This window comes from Lactuca virosa, chromosome 5 (assembly GCF_052849685.1).
Source record: "Lactuca virosa cultivar CGN04683 chromosome 5, Lactuca_virosa_CGN04683_v6, whole genome shotgun sequence".
NCBI lineage: Eukaryota > Viridiplantae > Streptophyta > Magnoliopsida > Asterales > Asteraceae > Lactuca > Lactuca virosa.
In genome coordinates, this window is record NC_136430.1 from 401,765,003 (window position 1) to 401,784,882 (window position 19,880).

The following is a 19,880-nucleotide window of genomic DNA, read 5'->3' on the forward strand; positions in this document are numbered from 1 at the left end:
GTGCATGTAGTCAGTGAATTCCCTGATGTATTTCAGGAGGAATTACCCGGCATGCCTCCCGTGAGGCAAGTGGTGTTCAGGTTCGATATGATCCCTAGTGCAACGCTAATTTCCAAGGTGTCGTGTGACATCCCCATTTTCACGGCCAGAAAAGACCGATTTTGTTTATGCTTTATAAAAATTAGAGTACTTCTTTTGATAAAAATGTTGCGAAATTTGTTCCCACTAAAACATGATAAATACGTTATCAAAGCATTTCCGAAGAAATGTATTTTTATTCATTTTAAAACATTTGGGATGTCATCGTCAATACAGAAACATAAGCATAAACAAAACTTACATTCATTATCACTAGTGATCTACACCTCTTTAATCTCTCAGTGTAATGTAACTTCATATCGACACTTGTGATAGAAATAAGCTGGAGTGGGTCAGGTTGGGAAACCTGGTGAGTACATAGGGTTTTCAACCCACAATAATATAATTATTATGTTTAAACATCAAACAATCAACCCAATTACCCATCCCCATTATCTTCTTTACTCTTAAGGATCTACCCTAAGAATCAACTATTCCTCGTTCATTCATTCCTAAGGATCATCCTAAGGAATCGGCACGGAGTCCATCGTCACTGGGATTTAGGCACTAAGGCTGCATAGTCGCCAGGATTTATACAACAGGCACTAAGTCCGCATAGTCGCCAGGGTTTAGGCACTAAGTCTGCATAGTCACCAGGGTTTATACAACAGGCACTAAGTCCGCATAATCGCTAGGGTTTTGGCACTAAGTCTGCATAGTCGCCAGGGTTTATACAACAGGCATTAAGTCCGCATAGTCGCCAGGGTTTTGGCACCAAGTCTGCATGATCGCCAAGGTTTAGGCACCAAGTCTGCATGATTGCCAGGGTTTAGAGTACACCGGGTGAACACATCGTTCACAACACCTACAGGTTGCGAGCCTGCTAGTGTTCCACTGGACTTTCTAGAATAGTCTGTGGTTGTCATCCATACTCTGCTAGATGACGGGGCCATCATTTGGGAAAGGCTTCTCACATCGTCCACCTCTCACACTCACCTCTTGGTCTATAACACCTCTCAACTCATCATCCAACTCATATTCCATCTATTACATCTACCCATGTTTTACCCAACATATTATCGTAGATATATATATATATATATATATATATATATATATATATATATATATATATATATATATATATATATATATACAGTTTAAATCATTTAAAACATGTATAAAATCGTTCATCCAGCATAGACAGCAAGTACTCAGATAATATGCACACATAGCACGTAGTTTATATAAAATACTTCATATCTATGTGTAAGATGAAAGTAACTATGCACTCACTTGATAAGGTGGTGACTCGGTACTCGGACAGCGCTTCGTTTACTTTAAAATAATTTCCTTCGACGAAACCTACTATTATTACCACTACATTTTAGTCTAATATTTACCGTGACTAATTATTAGTCTTATTATTATTATTATTATTATTATTATTATTATATAAGCGTTTAAACAATACTTTCCAACCACTATGTACAGACAAGGGCCAGACATAAAACACCGGAGGGCAGGACCATTTTGGCATATAGCACTTCTGAAATCCAACAACCCTATGCGGCCCTTTAAACCAGATTACCCGTACCGCGAGTAGTTAAAAAGATATTATAACGACACTTATATAAGTCATAATAATAGCTCAAATATTTATTATAAGTTCATAATAACAATACTAATTTTTAATATAAGCTATATTAAAATAGGTAAGCATAACTTACTTACAAGGGGGTTTTAGCTAGGAGTCGGGCTCTGCAGGGGCAGAACTTCGTCGCTGAATCTTTCTAAGAAAGATTTGTGCAGCGCTTCAGCGCTCACCTTACTATACTAAAACTACAGAAAGAGAAGTCGAATCACGAGGGACCGAAATGCTCGGGGGATAAGAAGAGAAAGACTCTTGAATCAAGAGAATGGTGCAAGAAATATGAGAGCCCAAGCCACTTATTTATAGTAATTGAATTTACAAAAACTACCCTCCATAATTACTTAATGACCTTATAGTTATATAAACGACTAAACACCCCTTCATAATACTATTTTAAATAGATTTAATGATATTTGTACTAAACTAATGTCGAAAGTACTCAACATTAGTCTTATAATAACCGCATCGTCGATACATTTCTAATGATATATACATTTGTATATATATGTGTACGTATATATGATTTATACTTTATTTTAATACGTAAATATGCTATTATAATTTGTAACTCGTTCATACGAACTCCATTTTTGACGTTCTTTATATCCACGCGTTGGTATTTACGAGTACTACAACTTTCATTTAGACGCCGTCAACTAATTCTCATTCTATCTCAGATTTACAAAACTGTATCGAATTTATCGCGCTCGAAGAGTAGGGACCAAGTTTCGTCCATATCTTTAACATAAAAGCTCTACTCTCGACATTCTTTATATCCACACGTAGGTAAAAACAAGATCTAAAACTTTCATTTAGACTCCGTCGGCTAATTCTCGACCGATCTTAAATTTAACAGTAGGAGGAAATTATACTGTTAAATGTCCGCGTAAAATTCATAACTTCTACATACGGACTCCGTTTTCGTCTGTCTTTTTACCGTTGAGTTCCTATTAATGAGATCTTCAACTCTCATTTAGGTCGCATAGGCCAAAAACCGCTCGAACTAAAATTCGAGTTTCGGGCTGTGCACTGCTATGCCAAATCTTATAAAATTCATAACTTCCTCATACGAAGTCAGATTTGGGCGTTATTTTTTTGTATGATCTCGGTTTAACGTATACTACAAATTTTGTTTAGATCACTAAGGCTAAAAAGTCTTCTACCGTAAATTCACTATTTATGTCTCCCGGTGCCGTGCCGGTTTTGCCGTAAAACTTCGACGGGCCATAACTTCTTCGTTATAACTCGGATTTCGGCGTTCTTTATATGTACGGAACCCTTGTAACATATAATACAACTTGGTTAAGATTAATCCTTCTAAATAATCTTCCAAAAAAACTCATTTGTGATGCTCATCGTCTCTAAATTGACTAGCCCGGATCTGTGGGCGTTACATGTCGTACCGATTACCACCACGAGAGATGCAAGAGTTGTCCTCTCCGCTTCAGGAGCTGTTGCGAAAGTAGTTTATCAGGCCGAGTAGTTCGTCTTGGGGAGCACCGATTCTGTTTGTGAAGAAGAAAGATGGTTCACACCGGATGTGCATCAATTATGGGGAGTTGAACAAGTTGACAGTGAAGAACCGTTGCCCACTTACACTGATTAATGATCTTTTCGATTAGTTGTAGGGAGCATCTTAGTTATCCAAGATTGATTTGAGGTCAGGGTATCACCATATGAGGGTTAGAGAGGAGGACGTGGAGAAGACAACATTCTAAACTCGTTATGGTCATTACGAGTTTTTGGTGATGCCGTTTGGCCTTACCAATGCACCGACGACACTTATGGATGTGATGGATCGGGTGTGCAGGTTGATGCTTGATCGTTCATTCATTATTTTTATTGATGATATCCTGGTCTATTCCAAGACCAGGGAGCAGCATGAGGAGCACTTTCGATAACTTCTAGGAGTTTTGAGGCGGGAGAGGCTTTATTCCATGTTCTCAAAGTGTGAGTTTTGGTTACAAGAGTTCTAGTTCTTGGGACACCATATTAACCAGAATAGGATTTTGTTCGACCCGGCCAAGATTGAGGAAGTCATGCAGTGGGAGGTCCTGAAGTCTCCTTCAGAGATCAGGAGTTTCTTGGTATTAGCAGGGTATTATTGGAGGTTCATTCAAGATTTCTCCAAGGTTTCTGTACCCCTCACTCGTCTAACAAGGAATGGCATGGATTTTTACTGGGAACCTGAGCAGCAGACTGTGTTTGAGACACTAAGACAGAAATTATGTTAGGCCCCGGTGTTGACCATCCCGGAGAGTGTGGAGGATTTTGTTGTTTATTGTGATGCTTCTATCACCGATTTGGGGGCAATACTTAAGCAGAAAGAGAGGGTTATTGCATATGCTTCTAGACACCTGAAGCCGCATGAGATTCTGTACTGATCTTAATTATGATGACATGTGCGGAATTGATAAGATCAAGTGAATCATACAAACATCAAGAACACCAAGAGTAAATAATCATGTTTAAGCTCTATTAGAATAGTGATAGTACAAGTGGGTTTGTTCTTTCTCTCACTAAACTAACGCTCAAATGGGATTTACAAGTTCTTAAATAACATGGGAGCCACTCACTTCCTATTTATAGGAAAGGATAAACCCATTACACATCGCAAAAGGGTAAGCCACATCCAAGGAGAACTTTCACCCTAACAGGTTCGGTATCCGACGCATGATCTGGAGTTGGGGGCAGTAGTGTTTTCCCTCAATATTTGGCGGATTATCTTTATGGGGTCCGATGTACTATCTACATGGATCACAAGAGTTTGAGGTGTCTCATGGATAAGCCGAATATGAATATGAGACAGCGTAGATAGCTTGACATGATCAATGATTATGACTACGAGATTCTTTATCACCTAGGGAAAGTGAATGTATTTGTCGATGCTTTGAGCCGCAAGTCGGCTAGTTCTTCTGTTTGGAGCTTGTGCATGAGGATTGCTATCGACTCGCTGCTTCTGGATTTAATTAGGGAGGCTCAGCTCGAGGGAATCAAGAAGGAAAATTGGAAGTAGGAAGAATTAGGGGTGAGATTGACAGGTGTTCTACCGACAGCCGTGGATTGATGACCCAGTGCGGCCGGGTTTGGGTACCAGATTTTGGCGAGATCAGACAGACGATGATGGAGGAAGCACATAAGTCTAGATTTTCGATACACCCTGGAGCCACCAAGATGTATCAGGATTTGAGACTTAGTTATTGGTGTTCGTGCATGAAAAGAGAGATAACATGGTATGTTGAGAGATGCTTGACCTGTCGGATGGGCAAGGCCGAGCACCAGAGGCCTCACGACAAGCTTCAGCCCTTTTAGGTTCCCATGTGGAAATGGGAACAGATCACCATGGATTTCATCACTAAGTTGCCTCGGACGACTAAGGGATTTGATGTAATATGGGTTATAGTGGACCGTATGACCAAGAGTGCCTACTTCCTAACTATTCAGGAGAGCTCCTCGACCGATGTTTATGTACGAGGTTGCACTTTAGCACTGCTTATCTTCTGCAGACTGAAAGCCAGAGCGAGTGGACCATCCAGACGCTCTTGGATATGTTGAGAGCATGTGTTATCGATTTCGGTGGGAGTTAGGACTCCTACCTTCCAATGGCTGAGTTCTCTTAATTCAACAACTATCATTCCAGTATTAGTGCGCCGCCAATTGAGCTTCTATATGTGAGGAAGTGTTGTACCCCAGTCTGTTGGGGAGAGGTCGGTCACAGGGTAATAGGAAAGGCCGAGGTATTCCTTCAAGCGAAAAAGCTTATTCAGCAGATCAGACAGAGGTTGCAGACAACTCAGAGTCGGCAGAAGAATTATGCTGACGGACATCGATCCGAGTTGGAGTTTGAGGTCGGCGATATGGTTTTACTGAAGGTATCACCCTATAAGAGTGTAACACACTTTAGAAAGAGGGGCAATTTAGGGCCCCTATATATTGGGTCATTTCGAGTATTATCCATGGTAGGCAGGGTAGCCAATCGGTTGGATCTGTCGGAGGAGCTTAGACAGATTCACAACTTTCATGTTTCTCAACTACAAAAGTGTGTAGCTGATTATTCAGAACTGGTCCACTTGGATGATATTCAGGTTGATGATCTCCCGAACTGTGTTGAGAGGCCGGTGGCGATTTTGGATAGGAAGACGAAGGCATTGCGCAACAAGGTAGTCCCATTGATCAAAGCCCAATTGTGGCATCGGAAGGGTTCCGAATGGACTTGGGAACTTGAGGAAAAGATGAGAGAGCACTACCCTGAGTTATTCGCAGCGCCGGACTTCAAGGACGAAGTATGATTCAAGTGGGGGAGAATTGTAACACCCTTTGTTCAGGTAATTTCATTTTTGAACCTACGTATTTGATTTGTTGCAAAATCAGTCCCATAGCTTACTTTATGTGAGGCATGTGTTTGTGTTAGTACGTCGGGTGTACCCAAGTGTATGCAGGGCGTACATGACTGGGGGGCAAACCCTAATTTTTAGGGTTTGAGCTTATTTAAACATCATTATTTTCTCAAGACTTTTTCCCTTATCAGCCTCTATCTCCCAAATTGTCCATTACAAACCCTAATCCATTATATGAGCCTTTTTAGCTTGAGAGTGTGTATTTTGGTGTTCCTAAAGGAAGGAGAAGATAGTCGAATCATCTTGGAAGCTCAAGACCACCTAGATCCAGAAGTACCTCACCCTCAAGCATCATTTGAAGGTACAAATTTTGGATCTTGATGAGTTATTTGCTTTGATCTTGCTAGTCTATAGTTTGTGTTTTGGTCTCATAGTTTTGGTCAAGTGAAGTATGAGCTACTCTAGGTCCGTGAATTGTAGGTTTTTGAAGTTTTGAGCTCATGGATTCATAAATATGAGAGCTTGGATACTCTCATTAAGCCATGCAAGAGTTTTGGAGCTTTGGATGACTTTTGGACCAAACGTTTGAGTTTTTACCCTCTCGTATGCATGCAAATGGATAAAGTCAGATACTTTATCCATTAAGACGTCCCTTTTTACCTGGATCTGAAGTTTGGTGTTTTGGCTTAATGAAATAAGGACTTAATGTTGAGTTTGGATTTAGCTCTGGTACGCTGGGCGTAGATGGAGGTATGCTGCGCGTACCAAGTTTGGAGCCCTTGACTTGAGAGGCACCCTCTACGTTGGGCGTAGAGGAGAGTACGCAAGACGTACTCAGCCTAGATGGGATCTTTGACTCTTTGACCTTGATGTTGACCAGAATTTTGACCAATTTTGAATTAGGGGTATTTTGGGTATTTTGAGTAGTAGTTTGAGATTAGATCACTATTTGTTGTATAGGTAACCTGTAGAGTCAATAATTAGAGTTGTGATCTGTTCAGCTACATTTCAGACTGTGAGGTGAGTTTCCTCACTATACTTGAGGGTCGAAGGAACCAATATCGGCCTAGTAGATTATGTATCATGTTTTAGGATGTTGCTATGATGTAGTGATCTGTTAAGATCTGCGTGTTTATCTGTTTATTGTTATATGTTTATCTGTTGCATATGTCGACATTGTGTGGTTGGGTTGAGGCAATACTGCTCTGTGTGGAAGCCAACAAACTCGGGAGCAAGTCAGACATAAGTTGTGGACCAGAAAGGCAAGCCAGACATATGTTGTGGGCTCGGGAGCAATCTAGGCATGAACCGTGAGCCAGAAAGGCAAGCCAGACTCACGTTGTGGGCTGAGGGGTAATACAGCCCAATGGTTGTGGACCCGGTATGCATGTTGTTATATGTTTGTGTGGTTGTATTTTGGGGGAACTCGTTAAGCTTTTACTTACAGTTTAAGTGTTATATTTCAGCTACTTCTGATGATTGGGGCAAGGCGAATGCATGATCGTACATATCCTTCGTTGACATGTTTTGGAGATGTTATGAGACATTGATTTTGGGATATTTGTACGTGATATTGGCTTCTTATGACTTGAGTTTTGAGGGGAAACAGTGAGTTTACTTTAATTAAAAATGAAAAATTTTGTTGTGATTTTTGGGATGTTACAAATCGAATTCAAGTTGTCTAGACAAAACCGAAAACCGGGTTCTAATTCGGTTTGGTTCGGTTTGAAAACCGAGGACACTAAATATTAACTTAAAAAATAGTGTTGCTAATGAGGAATCGAGTATCGACGATTAGATTTTCGTGAGGGATTGGGCAGTGAAAAATGATCAAGTCATTTAAGTGACCCTACATTGAAAAAATAGTAAATGTGCTAAAACGATTTGTACTTTATAATTAATATTTTTATTTAAAATATATAATATAATATATTCTTTAATTAATTAATTTATGAAATTTGGTTTTTTTGATTCGGTTTGGTTTAAACTTCACAAGACTAAAACTCAAACCAAAAACCAAATTCCTAATTCTGAAACTAAAAACCGAATTTAAATATGGTTTTGTCTAAAATTGATTTTGATTCGATTTGAATTTTGGGTTTTTTGATTCGAGACCAAATAATTTTCACCCCTACTACCACTACCGTCACTACAAAAAAACTAACCTTTAGCGGCAACAAAAATCGTCGCAATTGATCACGACATGTCGTCGCTAAAGCGACGCCGCAATTGGCTCGTAGCTAATAGCCCCTTGTCGTCTCTAATATTGTCGTCTCTAATACATGTCGTCCCTAATACACCACTGTCGTCGCAAAAAACGTCGTCTCTATTAATATTCCGGCTACCGGCCGGAGTTTTTCCGGCAAATCTCCCCGGAGGTCTGCGTCGTTGCAATTGATCGTAGTCGTCCCTAAAGGCGTCGCTGCTAATGTTTTTATTTTTTTTTTAATTTTTTTTGTTGAGAAAAAACATACTTTTTATAATATTAATTTATATATACTACAAAATGCAGTTTTGATAAAAATACATAAATAAATACATACCACATTATATAAAAACATCAAACATACCATATTCCATAAAATATCTAATAAATCTCAAACAAACATCTAATATATATCATACATAAACTATTTTCCAAATCCAAAATAACATCCTCCATATCATAAAACAAGAAATACTAGTTGTCTTCGTCTTCCCCATCGTCCTCCCCATCGTTGTTTTCCTCGTTGACTTGGTTTTTAAACGAGCGAATAATGTCTCCAATGGCCGTCACAAATGCCGGGTTTTGAAGAAAAGCATTCACATCAACATCCTACAATTAAGTCACAAACACATTAAGTCATGAACAATTCAACAAACTATCAAACCATCAAAGCACCAAATGAATTAAGTCGTTAACAATTTACCAAACTATTAAACGGCCAAATCAATTAAGTCTTTAACAATTTAACAAACTACCGAGCTACCAAAAATTACTACAAATACATTAAGTTCTTAACAATATAACAAAGCAACCAAATTTTTTAAGAATTTAACAAATACCTGTGTTGGTTGCGATGCTTGTGACTGTGACTGCCATTGGGATGGAGTACTTGTACCCGCAGCTGAAGAAGCTTTAGGCCCAATGCTTCTCACATGCCCCCTTCGAGTACCCAACACCTTCTCAAATATTGCGATCCAATCAATGGTGTTTGGATCACCACCAGAGTCGGCTATGTGATGAGTCTGTAGAGCAACCTCAGCAACTAAGGCATTCTGTATTTCACAAAGATTGTTAATATACGTTAAAACTAACACAAAAAAAAATCAACAATCTACTTCATTTTTAAGTAATAATAGCTTACATATTGCTCTTCAACCAAAGGATCAACAAATTCCCCTCTTTTATTTACATGCGCACGATGAAATACTTCAAGTCTATTCAAATTTTGTTTAACATTACAAAATGTGTTATATTTGAATAAACCTTAAAAAATATGTTATAACTGAATAAACATTATTGTAACTTACTTTGTTGAAACAAGCACTACCGTAGCTGCACGTCCCTCCACGATTCTTCACTACTTGCTTTTTCCAGCATTCTTTGTGTCCAGCGGATCGTTTTTGATGTTTTTCTGTTAATAAATGGTCAATAGCAGCATTCCAATGCTACCGATCAATACCCGTAGGGGCTTGAGCCCTTGCTGCCTCCACATTCCCTGCAAAATCAGAAAAACGGTTTTTTGCAATATTTTGCGGCCTCTATACCGAGCACATATGCGATTGTTCAGTGACGCCCAATAAATTGAAGCCATGGGATGATTTGTAATCGCGTCAAAATCAAACCATCTCTACAAAAAAAAATAGAGAAATTAAAAATAAATCAAAACTAAAAAATATTAAATATATAACTTTATAAATAATTTACTGAAAGATACTGCAACATTTCAACCCTTTCGGCTTCAGAAACCTCTGTCCATGTGTCTTTATCAAAACCGATGTCCCGCCACATATAGCTCCCAACCTCCCGAATGAAACATTTGTACACCTCCCCAATCGGCATGTTAGTATTTATGTCAAATACTATATTAAGAGGCCGTTCACCGTTAGCTTTAAAGAGTTTGTACATTTTTTTATTTACCGTCATGCCTCTTCGCTTCGGAGGCACCACTGCATAAAAAAATATTAGTCAGAATAATTTTTTATATACATACAATATGAAATACAATGAATTAGAATAAATCTTAATTACCATCGTTTTGGTGATCACCAAAACCTCCACCGAACGGATGTGGTGGCTCGTCACCACCGTTGCCTCCATGACCCATCACAGCAGCCATGAGATGGAGCAATGCAATCCAAAAAAATGACATCCTGAAAAACGAATGTTAGATAATCATGAGATTTCAACCCAATAATGTTAGTATTGGTTTCATTCACTTTCTTACCGATGATAGATCCAAACCCGTCTGGCAGTTTCACATTTCTTATAAACTTACAAAAACGAATGCGGTCAGGTTTCGTGAACGAGTAAGGTGGATGGGGTTTATGGAACTTGTTGCCACTCTTTTTCAACCATAGATTTTTCCGAATGTTCAGTTTTGTCAAGTCCGCCCGAGCATTTGATGTGTCTTTAGACTTATCATTCATCAGAGAAGTACCCACAAGACTCTCACCTACATTTTTTTCAACATGCATAAGATCGAAGTTGTGCTTCAGCTCCAGAGAAGACCAATACTCAAGTTCAAAGAATATGCTCTTTTTAGACCAATTCAACTCGAAATCCTCGCGATCTCTCTTAATACCAGCTCGTTGAGCAGCTACTTTACCCGATGGACGAAACAATAGACGAGTGTGTTGCGCTTGTATTTCTTTCTCACTAAATTGCCTTGGAGGACCTCTTGTCTCATGTTCGCCATTATAGTCCAAACTTTTTCTCCATGGATGGTCAGCATCTAAGAACCGGCGATGACCAACATATACGACTTTATTTGATACTCGGTAGGACGGAGTGTCTTCGTTTCAAGTCGGAAAAGCTTTGTACCCTTGTCCGCTCCAACCGGATAAACTACTACGAGCGGGAAAGTCGTTTATTGTCCATAACAACATCGCTTTCATATTTAAGAATGTATCTGTCACTGCATCTTTAGTACGTACTCCAAAACTCCATAACTGCTTCAACTCATCCACCAACGGCCTAAGGAACACATCCAAGTCCTTCCCGGGTGCTTTGGGGCCGGAAATCAACAAGGTCAACATGAAAGATGACTCTTTCATGCATAGCCATGGTGGAAGATTGTAAGTGGTGAGTATGACAGGCCACGTGCTGTGAGGATTACACATGTTACCAAACGGATTAAAACCTTCAGCAGCAAGCCCTAAGCGTACGTTTCGGGGTTCCCTCGAGAAGTCAGGATACTTCATATCAAATTTTTTCCATGAAGTTCCATCAACGGGATGAATCATCGTACCATCTTTGGATTGTCCGGTACTATGCCAAATCATATCTTTAGCTGTGTGTCTTGAACAGTACAAACGTTGTAGTCTGGGGGTCATGGGAAAGTATCGTAAAACCTTATGAGACACCTTCTTACCCTTTGTATTTTCATCAACCCACCGACTCTCATTACAAACTGGACATTTTTGCAACAACTCGTGTTCTTTCCAGAAAAGAAAGCAGTCATTTTTACATACGTGTATTGACTCATAACCTAAGCCGATCTTTTTAAGTGTCTTTTTTGCTTCGTAATGTGACGGGGGGGGGGGGGCCTCGTTTCCTTCAGGAAATGCAGTTTGCAACAACTCAAGAAGCTGATCGAATGAACTATCAGTCCATTTGTTGATCACCTTGATATGCATCAGCTTTGCTAAAAAGTCAAAGGACGAAAACGAACATCCAGGATATAATTTGAATTGGACTTCCTCGAACAGCTTTTGAAATCCATCATCAACACCGCTACCGTCTGTATCTGGGTTCCCTTCGTTGTGGTTGGTATCATTTTCAATCACACCCCCCATAACATCATCAATAACATCGGCCATCTCGTTACTACGCGGTATGTCTTCGACAACCGGGTGAGTTGTATTTTCGCCGTGATACTTCCATATAATATAATGTGGACTAAAACCATGTTGAAGTATATGGAATTTCATTATGGCTAGTAGTATAAATTTATTGACATTACATTTGTTACACGGGCATCTAATTTGACCTTTGTTATCGACATGTGGTTTGGACCTCTCGAGAAAAGATTCAAGTCCTTGTTGGAACAAGGTAGAGTTACGGTTTTCAATAGTAATCCACGTTTTATCAATAGACATGTTGCAACTGAAACATAAGTTAGGTTTTAGTGTTTACTCTACAAGAAGTAGAATTTGGATTGAATATTTATAAGGATAGAGTAACCGCTCAATCAGATGGAATAGAAAACCAGACAACAGGAGAGTATTCACAAGGGTAGGCTTCTAAACCCACTTTTCGAATACCTTACCTCATATGCAAATGTGTATTACATGATTAACCGTTTAAGAAAAATTCGGCAGCATTTCCCCTTAGCTCCTAAGTATATATAAAATTATATACCGAGGAGCAAAGAGAAAATAACAACCGAATATTTCTGAAACAATCAATCATGTAATACACATATACATCCTAAATGAGATAAGGTATTCAAAAAGCAGTGAAACATATCAATTTGCATATAAATTCATCAACTCATACATATACATCAATTTCACATATAAATTCATCAACTCATACATGATCAACAAGTGAAACATATCAATTTGCATATAAACTCATCAATTCATACATGATCAACAAGTGAAACATCTCAATTTACATATAAATTCATCAATTCTTACATGATCAACAAATGAAACATATCAAACTAATCAAACTACCATGTTCTTGCATACAATAGTTTCCATAATTTCACAGTTAATAGTTTCAATCAATTTTACATATACATTCACACAAAGTTAACAGTTTCAAACAAGTTAAACATACATTCAAACAAGTGAAACAAATCAAAATAATCAATTTCACAGTTTCCATCAATTTCATAGTTTCATGAATTTCACAGTCAAAATCAAGTGAAACATACATTCAAACAATTGAAAGAAATAAAAAAAAAATAAACAATTTCACAGTTTCCATCAATTAAAAGAAATCAAAATAATCAATTTCACAATTTCACAGTTTCACAGTTCACACTCAAAATCAATTTCACAGCTTTATAAACAATTTCACAGCTTCAAAATAATCAATTTCACAGCTTCATAAACAATTTCACAGCTTCAAAATAATCAATTTCACAATTTCACAGTTCACACTAAAAAAAATAAACAATTTCACAGTTTCCATCAAGTGAAACAAATCAAACTAACCTGTTTTTGCCCGGAAAAACGAAAGCTAGACGGTGGTGAAGATGCAGTCGTGGTGAAGGTGCTGGAACGAAAAAAAAAAAACAAATCACTTCAAATAGAAATCGGTGGTGTTAATGTGTGTTAACAGAAGAATGCAAACAAAATTGGGTCCTGAAAACTAAATTGGGTCCGGAGATATGAGCACGAAATCGAAGGTCCCGTGGGAATTGGAGGCGGCAGTCGCTGTGGAGGTTATACCGCCGGTGGGACTCGGTTTTGGAGGCCAATCGGCGGTGGGAGAAGAGTTTGGAGCCCAATCAGCGGTGGAGAGCAGTGGGAGTCGCCAGAGAAATTGCAGATCGCCTTGGAGCTGTATATGAAAGAAACGGGAGCAAATGGAGTCTGGGGAAGACGAACCGGAACAAAAAGGACGAACTAATAGCGGCGACGCTAATAGCAGCGACAAGGGGCTATTAGAGGCGACAAACCGGAGGGAATCATACGCGCACTTTCTGGCGATTACCAACCGTTGGATTGGGTAGGAATCGTAGGGCCAGAATTTGGTCTAAGGTTGGTCAACGGGTCGACACCTTTAGCGGCGACATGTCGCCGCTAACAGCGGCGTCTCTAATGCCTTATCGCAGGAACAAACCCTATCTGTTGGATTATTTGCCGAACCAAGGGTCACGATTGAAAGTAGCGTGTCTCCGACGGATCTCCGGTGGTTAGCTTTAGCGACGACGCTATTAGCGACGACAATGATGTTTTAGCGGCGACACCAAGCGCGTCTACTCTGGTGGCGCCGCTATTGCTCATGTCGTCGCAAAAACCGACGTCCCTAATACTCCGAATTCTTGTTGTGCATGATATATGGCTAGTTTGTTCTAATATATTTTCTCCTCGCTTTAAAAAGAAGAAATTTAGAAGCGCTAACTCTAGATCTACGAAATCAATATAAAAACTCTTTTTAACGTGACCCTTGATCTGTGAATTAGGTTTCTTAATTAATTTGCCGACATAACTTACAGTTATAGATATTGCTAACAACTGTAAGATTTGATTGTAAGACAATAAAATCACCTCCCAATCGTTACCAGAACAAATTATTGGCAGCTTTCGTTCGTCGGGTAAAAATAGGAGGAATAAAATTAAAAAATATATTCACGCTTCTGGTGGCATCATGTTTAAAATAGGCAGTTCGGGTTTTTATCATGCGGATGACTTTTATATCACAACATGCTGATTAATCGTTAGACAATCTAAATAAGATAAAAATTTACGTCGACATGACTTACAACAAGTTGATAGGATCGATGCAGCAACAAAAAATACGTAATCTATCGTTATCTTAGATATAGACACTCTACAATACTGAGCCATTGTCTAAAAAGAATTTAGGGTGTTATTTTAATATTAATACACACCGAAGTGATGAAACCTCGCGCATGCAAGTGCCCCTGATAGCAGACATCTGTAACTACTATGTCCCTTGGATTTTTATAACCAAAAGTCCACCTTTTTTTTTGTGAAGAAAAAAAGATAGCACTTGGATTCAGAGAATATGGACGACGTATAAGTCCCCCTCTTCAACAATTTGAACCCCCTTCTCTCTCTCATTGTTTGTAAAGTAAGTTGGTATGGAGATAAAAAACCCTGGAAGTACAGGACTTACCCTAGATTTAGTATGCACCAGTAATGGTGAATTTGGGCAGGAAAGTAGGTCTTACACTTGTGCTTTCTGCAAACGGGGTTTCTCGAATGCACAGGCACTTGGTGGTCACATGAATGTCCACAGAAAGGATAGAGCCAGGTTACAAGAATCAATCCAGGAGACCCTAATTACCACAGAAACCACAAAGGGTATGAAATCCATGGATCAAGGCGAAGCACAGTTGTCAAGCGATGAGAAGTGTGACAGCGTACCTAAGAGGCCATGGACTTTCACGGAACCAAATAGTCCTGGAAGCTCCAGAAAGAAAGATCACGGTGTTCATTTGAAAAAAGCAGCACTGCAACTATCTTTGTGTATTGAGTCATCGTCTACAAGTGATTCTTGCCTCACCTCAAATAAAATTTCTTCTTTAGCATCATCATCAACAGAAGTGGACCTTGAGCTTCGGCTAGGGATGGAATCTGAGCCGACACCAAGAGACTGTTTTATAAGAGACTAGCTAAAGAATCATGTCTTCATGATGATATGAGAATAAACCAAACAGGTTTAGCTCTTGATAAAAATGCTTTCTAGTTAACCTACATGCTTTCTTTAACGAATATGCTTCTATACAGTACTCACTATTTTGTAATAACTCATTACTTGTCTTCCACCATCATATATTGCTTTCTTGTTTCATGGCCTCTTGTATGTTGATCATGAATATGAACATAATCATAGATTTTCTTTACATATCCCTTTTGATAGGACTAGATTCAAATTGTTAGTCCATTGATCAATTGAAACTATGCAATCTTCCAAAAATAATATCCTATCCCACAACAACTTTTGATTGTGAACTACCATGTCTTAAAGTTATTTGTTAAACATATTATTGATTCATCTAACGTCCTTAGGGTTCGTTGTTATGTGTATATATACAAGTTATTTGTTAAACATATTATTGATTCATCTAATGGGTAAAGTTTTGTAGTTAAACTTCGGATATATATATATATATATATATATATATATATATATATATATATATATATATATATATATATATATACACACACACACACATTGAAAGAAGATGGATTTTACCTATTTTGAACCATAACTATTAAGTGTTGTCCAAGCTTGAAATGGACGATATTTATGGGTTTATATTGTTTTTCATAGTGCCTTTGTTTTGGTTTACCGAATGTCCCAAATGGAGATTGGAGGAATAAGAAATTAATCACTAAAGTATAATCGTTGAATAATGGTTTGGGGGGAGGGGTGTATACAATCAATTCGGAAAACTTAAAGTTCTAAACCGTTCCAATCAAGGTATAAGAGATGGTTTTCTATAATTTCTTTGAACACAAAGTAAATTACAATATGGAATTCAAATATATATGGAGACCGAATGTAATATCCTCTAGAATAGATCAGTTGAGGACTTGAAGGATCAAAAGTAAAGTTTTTGGGAAAAACCTTGTGCCACGACATGGTGAATGTAGTGCCACGACGTGGTGAATGTAGTGCCACGATGTGGCAATGCATTTTCAAGAAAAGCGTGTTTTGATGGCCGCCACGACGTGTCAAGGGGAAAGTCACGATGTGGCAGTTGATGCAGCCCAAGCCCACGATTTTTAGGGTTTTCTTCATATTTAAGAACCTTAACTTTAGGGTTAGGTCATTATCTTCAGCCATCACCCTCTTATCTCGAAAACCCTAGCCTCATTTAAGTGTTCTTAGTGTGGTTGTGGTGTTCTTTAAGTATTAAGCCTTGGATTGCAACTTAAAGAAGAAGAATGTGCCCTTTAAGCAAAGATCCAACAAGCAAACCTCCTTACCACCTTCTTGCACACCTTTTGGACCTTTGTAAATCCCCAAGTTCTTATCTTTATATGATATTCTTCTAGATCTAGGCCTATAAGCTTGCTCTTCATGATTCAAGGTAGTTTGAGTGGATGGATTCCATAAAGTTGGCAACTTTATGGATCCTTGAGGTCCCTTTATGGTTATATGTTCCAGATCTTATGATCTATGAAGTCCTTGGTCTCAAGTAAGAGTTTTGGAGTTCATTTCATTCATTAGTGACCTAGTTTGGTAAGGATATGAATTGGACATGCATCTCCATAAAGCAATGATTTTTATGATGGGTTTGGGTGTTAGAAAGACTCCTGGAAAGTATAAATGAATAGATTAAAGAATTAAGCTCTCAATGAAGAATATGACAATGTACCAGTTACCGGGACATGGCAAAGGGCTTGCCATGACGTGGTGATACTCTGCATCGCGACTATCTTGTCCTGGCACGCCCACGACGTGGCCAAGAGGTCTCCACATCTTGGTGAGTGTTGGCTTGGTTGACGTTGATTTTTGTTGACCGTTGACTGTTGTCTTTTGATGTGACAACCGTCAATTACAAGTCAAAGTCAAAGTCAAAGTCAACTAGTCAAACCGGTCAAACTTAACTAGTACTTTTATGTTAAAAGTTATTCTATGAAAATGTGCATTTGTATGTCAAGAATTCAAGTGTCTCGGAGATTTTATGTGTTTAGCAATGTAAAACCCTAAGAAGGGAGTTAAATGCATCAAAACACGACTATGGACCCTTTTGGGGACTTAAAACATTCATAAACAAAGCCTAAATGAGTTTACGAACCTTGCATTGCGAGGATAAACACTAACAAAGACTACAGTCAAATCTCTCCCAAATCTCTCCCAAATCTCTCTCAAACTCTCTCTCAACTTTTTATAGTCATTCGGGTCATCCCGACCCTTAACTTGGCCAAAAACCACTTGAATCGGGGAGTTAACTGGAAAAACAGCTATTTAGGACCGAAACCCTTCTTAAGGACCGAACCCTCTTAAAGGAGAACCTCTTAGAGCCGAACCCTGCATAGAACCAAAGGTCCCCTTTCAGGACCGAACTTAGCCCCTTCTGAACCGAACATAGCATCCGAGACCGAACCTCATTTGGACCCAAGTCAGCAGGACCGAAGCTCAAGTACACCCGAAATGAACCGAGCCCTCGGTCCATTTCGGTTCCCTCTCACCTTCGGACCCGAGACCCACCCTTCGGACGCGAGCCTTCCCTTCAGTTCCTTCTTCTCCCTACTCTCGATCCTCATCTCCTAAGGACCGAACCTCGCAGGTTCGCTCCTATTATCCGATTTTCAACCACTTTCGCCTCTTAAGCCCGTTTTTGACGTTTTTGACGGGGATTTTTCACCAAATTCATATTTTTAGTATTTTAAACTCCCTAAACTTATATTTTAATCACATCCCAAGGATTTATTAAATTATAAATCATTATTTTACATTAAAGAAAAGGGCTTAGGATATTTTATGTTACAAGTGGGTCAAGTGTGTCCACTTGCACTTATGTGTCACTTTCTCATTGGTCCACCCTTATCCACATCACACACACCAATGTAAACATCCCTTCACCCTAGCCACTTGCTCCAGCAATCCTTCTTATAAAGAAATGTCTGGGGATTTCCTAGATCATTTTCTTCTCCATCAAACACATACACACTTCTTAACCATCAAGAGAACCTCTTTTTCTCTCAACTTCCAGCCACACTTTTGATGTGTTCTTGAGTTATTTATTCACTTATTGGTAAGTATTTCCTTCTAACTCAAGTATTATTACATGTTATCATAACACTCTTGAATCATCTACACACATATTAACACGAAATCGTTCATAGGATCATCCAAAAACTTCGTGTGTTCATCAAATGTTCTCGACTTGAAACTCATCATCTTCGACCTTCCATCCTTCAAGAAATCACATAAGGTGAGTTCATACCCCTACATTTTCCAGTTTTCTTTAGTTTCCAGGGGGGAATACAAGTTAAAACACCAAAAACTTTACTAAACTCAAACATCATCTTTCAACCGAAAAGTTGAGTTCTATTCACGGACTGTTTTGACCATCGTAAACTTAATATCTTTCAAAACTGTTTAATATGCACATAATTCAGCCTATCATTTCCATACGATTGCACATCTCCATACGATTTTTCTACAATTTATGACGATTTTTACAAAACAGCCTATCATTTCAGAAACCACTTCGGACCAGTCTGTGAAGTTGAACCTTTTTACACAAGTTAAAGGTCATTAAAAATCACGATAAAAATTATGAATGAAATAGACACATTTTCTAGACCCTCAGAGTTTACGGATCTAAATTTCGATCTCTGATGATTTTTCTATAATTTTTTCCAATAGCAAGAATAAAAAAGTTAAAAACTATAAATAGTTAACAATTCTATTTACACCTTGTAACTTGCTGAGCAAGGTGTGTAGTAATTATTTGAATGCATATAGCTGATAGTACATATTATATACCTTAGTTTAAAGGTATGAATCACATACAAAGACGTACTACCACTACAAATAATTATAATAGATTATAATAAGTAAAGTTAAGTCTATTATACACCACAAACAAACATGTTAAACTATAATAGGTATAGTTAGGTTTCATATACAATACAAACATTATGATGAACTATAATAGGTATAGTTTATGTTTCTTTTACTTTTCAAATTCATTACAAAAGATTTTTCATATAAACGGGGTACGAATACAAAGTACTGGGTTTATACAAAAAGGGTACATTACAAAGTACCGGGTTTTTCATATAAACGGGGTACCAATACAAAGTATCGGGTTTATACAAAAAGGGTACATTACAAAGTACCGGGTTTTTCATATAAACGGGGTACGAATACAAAGTACCGGGTTTATACAAAAGGGGTACATTACAAAGTACCGGGTTTTTTTTTCAATATAAACGGG

The 19,880-nt window shown here is 38.4% G+C and overlaps 1 protein-coding gene across 1 annotated transcript; it reads left to right on the top strand.

Annotated features, from left to right (window-relative positions):
• The first annotated feature begins 14,970 nt into the window (after window positions 1-14,970).
• LOC145117365 (uncharacterized) lies at window positions 14,971-15,738 on the top strand. The gene has a single exon (XM_079053661.1). It carries the CDS (start codon window positions 15,057-15,059, stop codon window positions 15,588-15,590), a length of 534 nt encoding a protein of 177 aa, XP_078909787.1. The 5' UTR covers window positions 14,971-15,056; the 3' UTR covers window positions 15,591-15,738.
• Window positions 15,739-19,880: the final 4,142 nt, after the last annotated feature.

Coding starts and splice junctions, on each gene's coding strand:
- LOC145117365 (XM_079053661.1), top strand. CDS start 15,057: ATGGAGATAAAAAACCCTGGAAGTACAGGACTTACCCTAGATTTAGTA.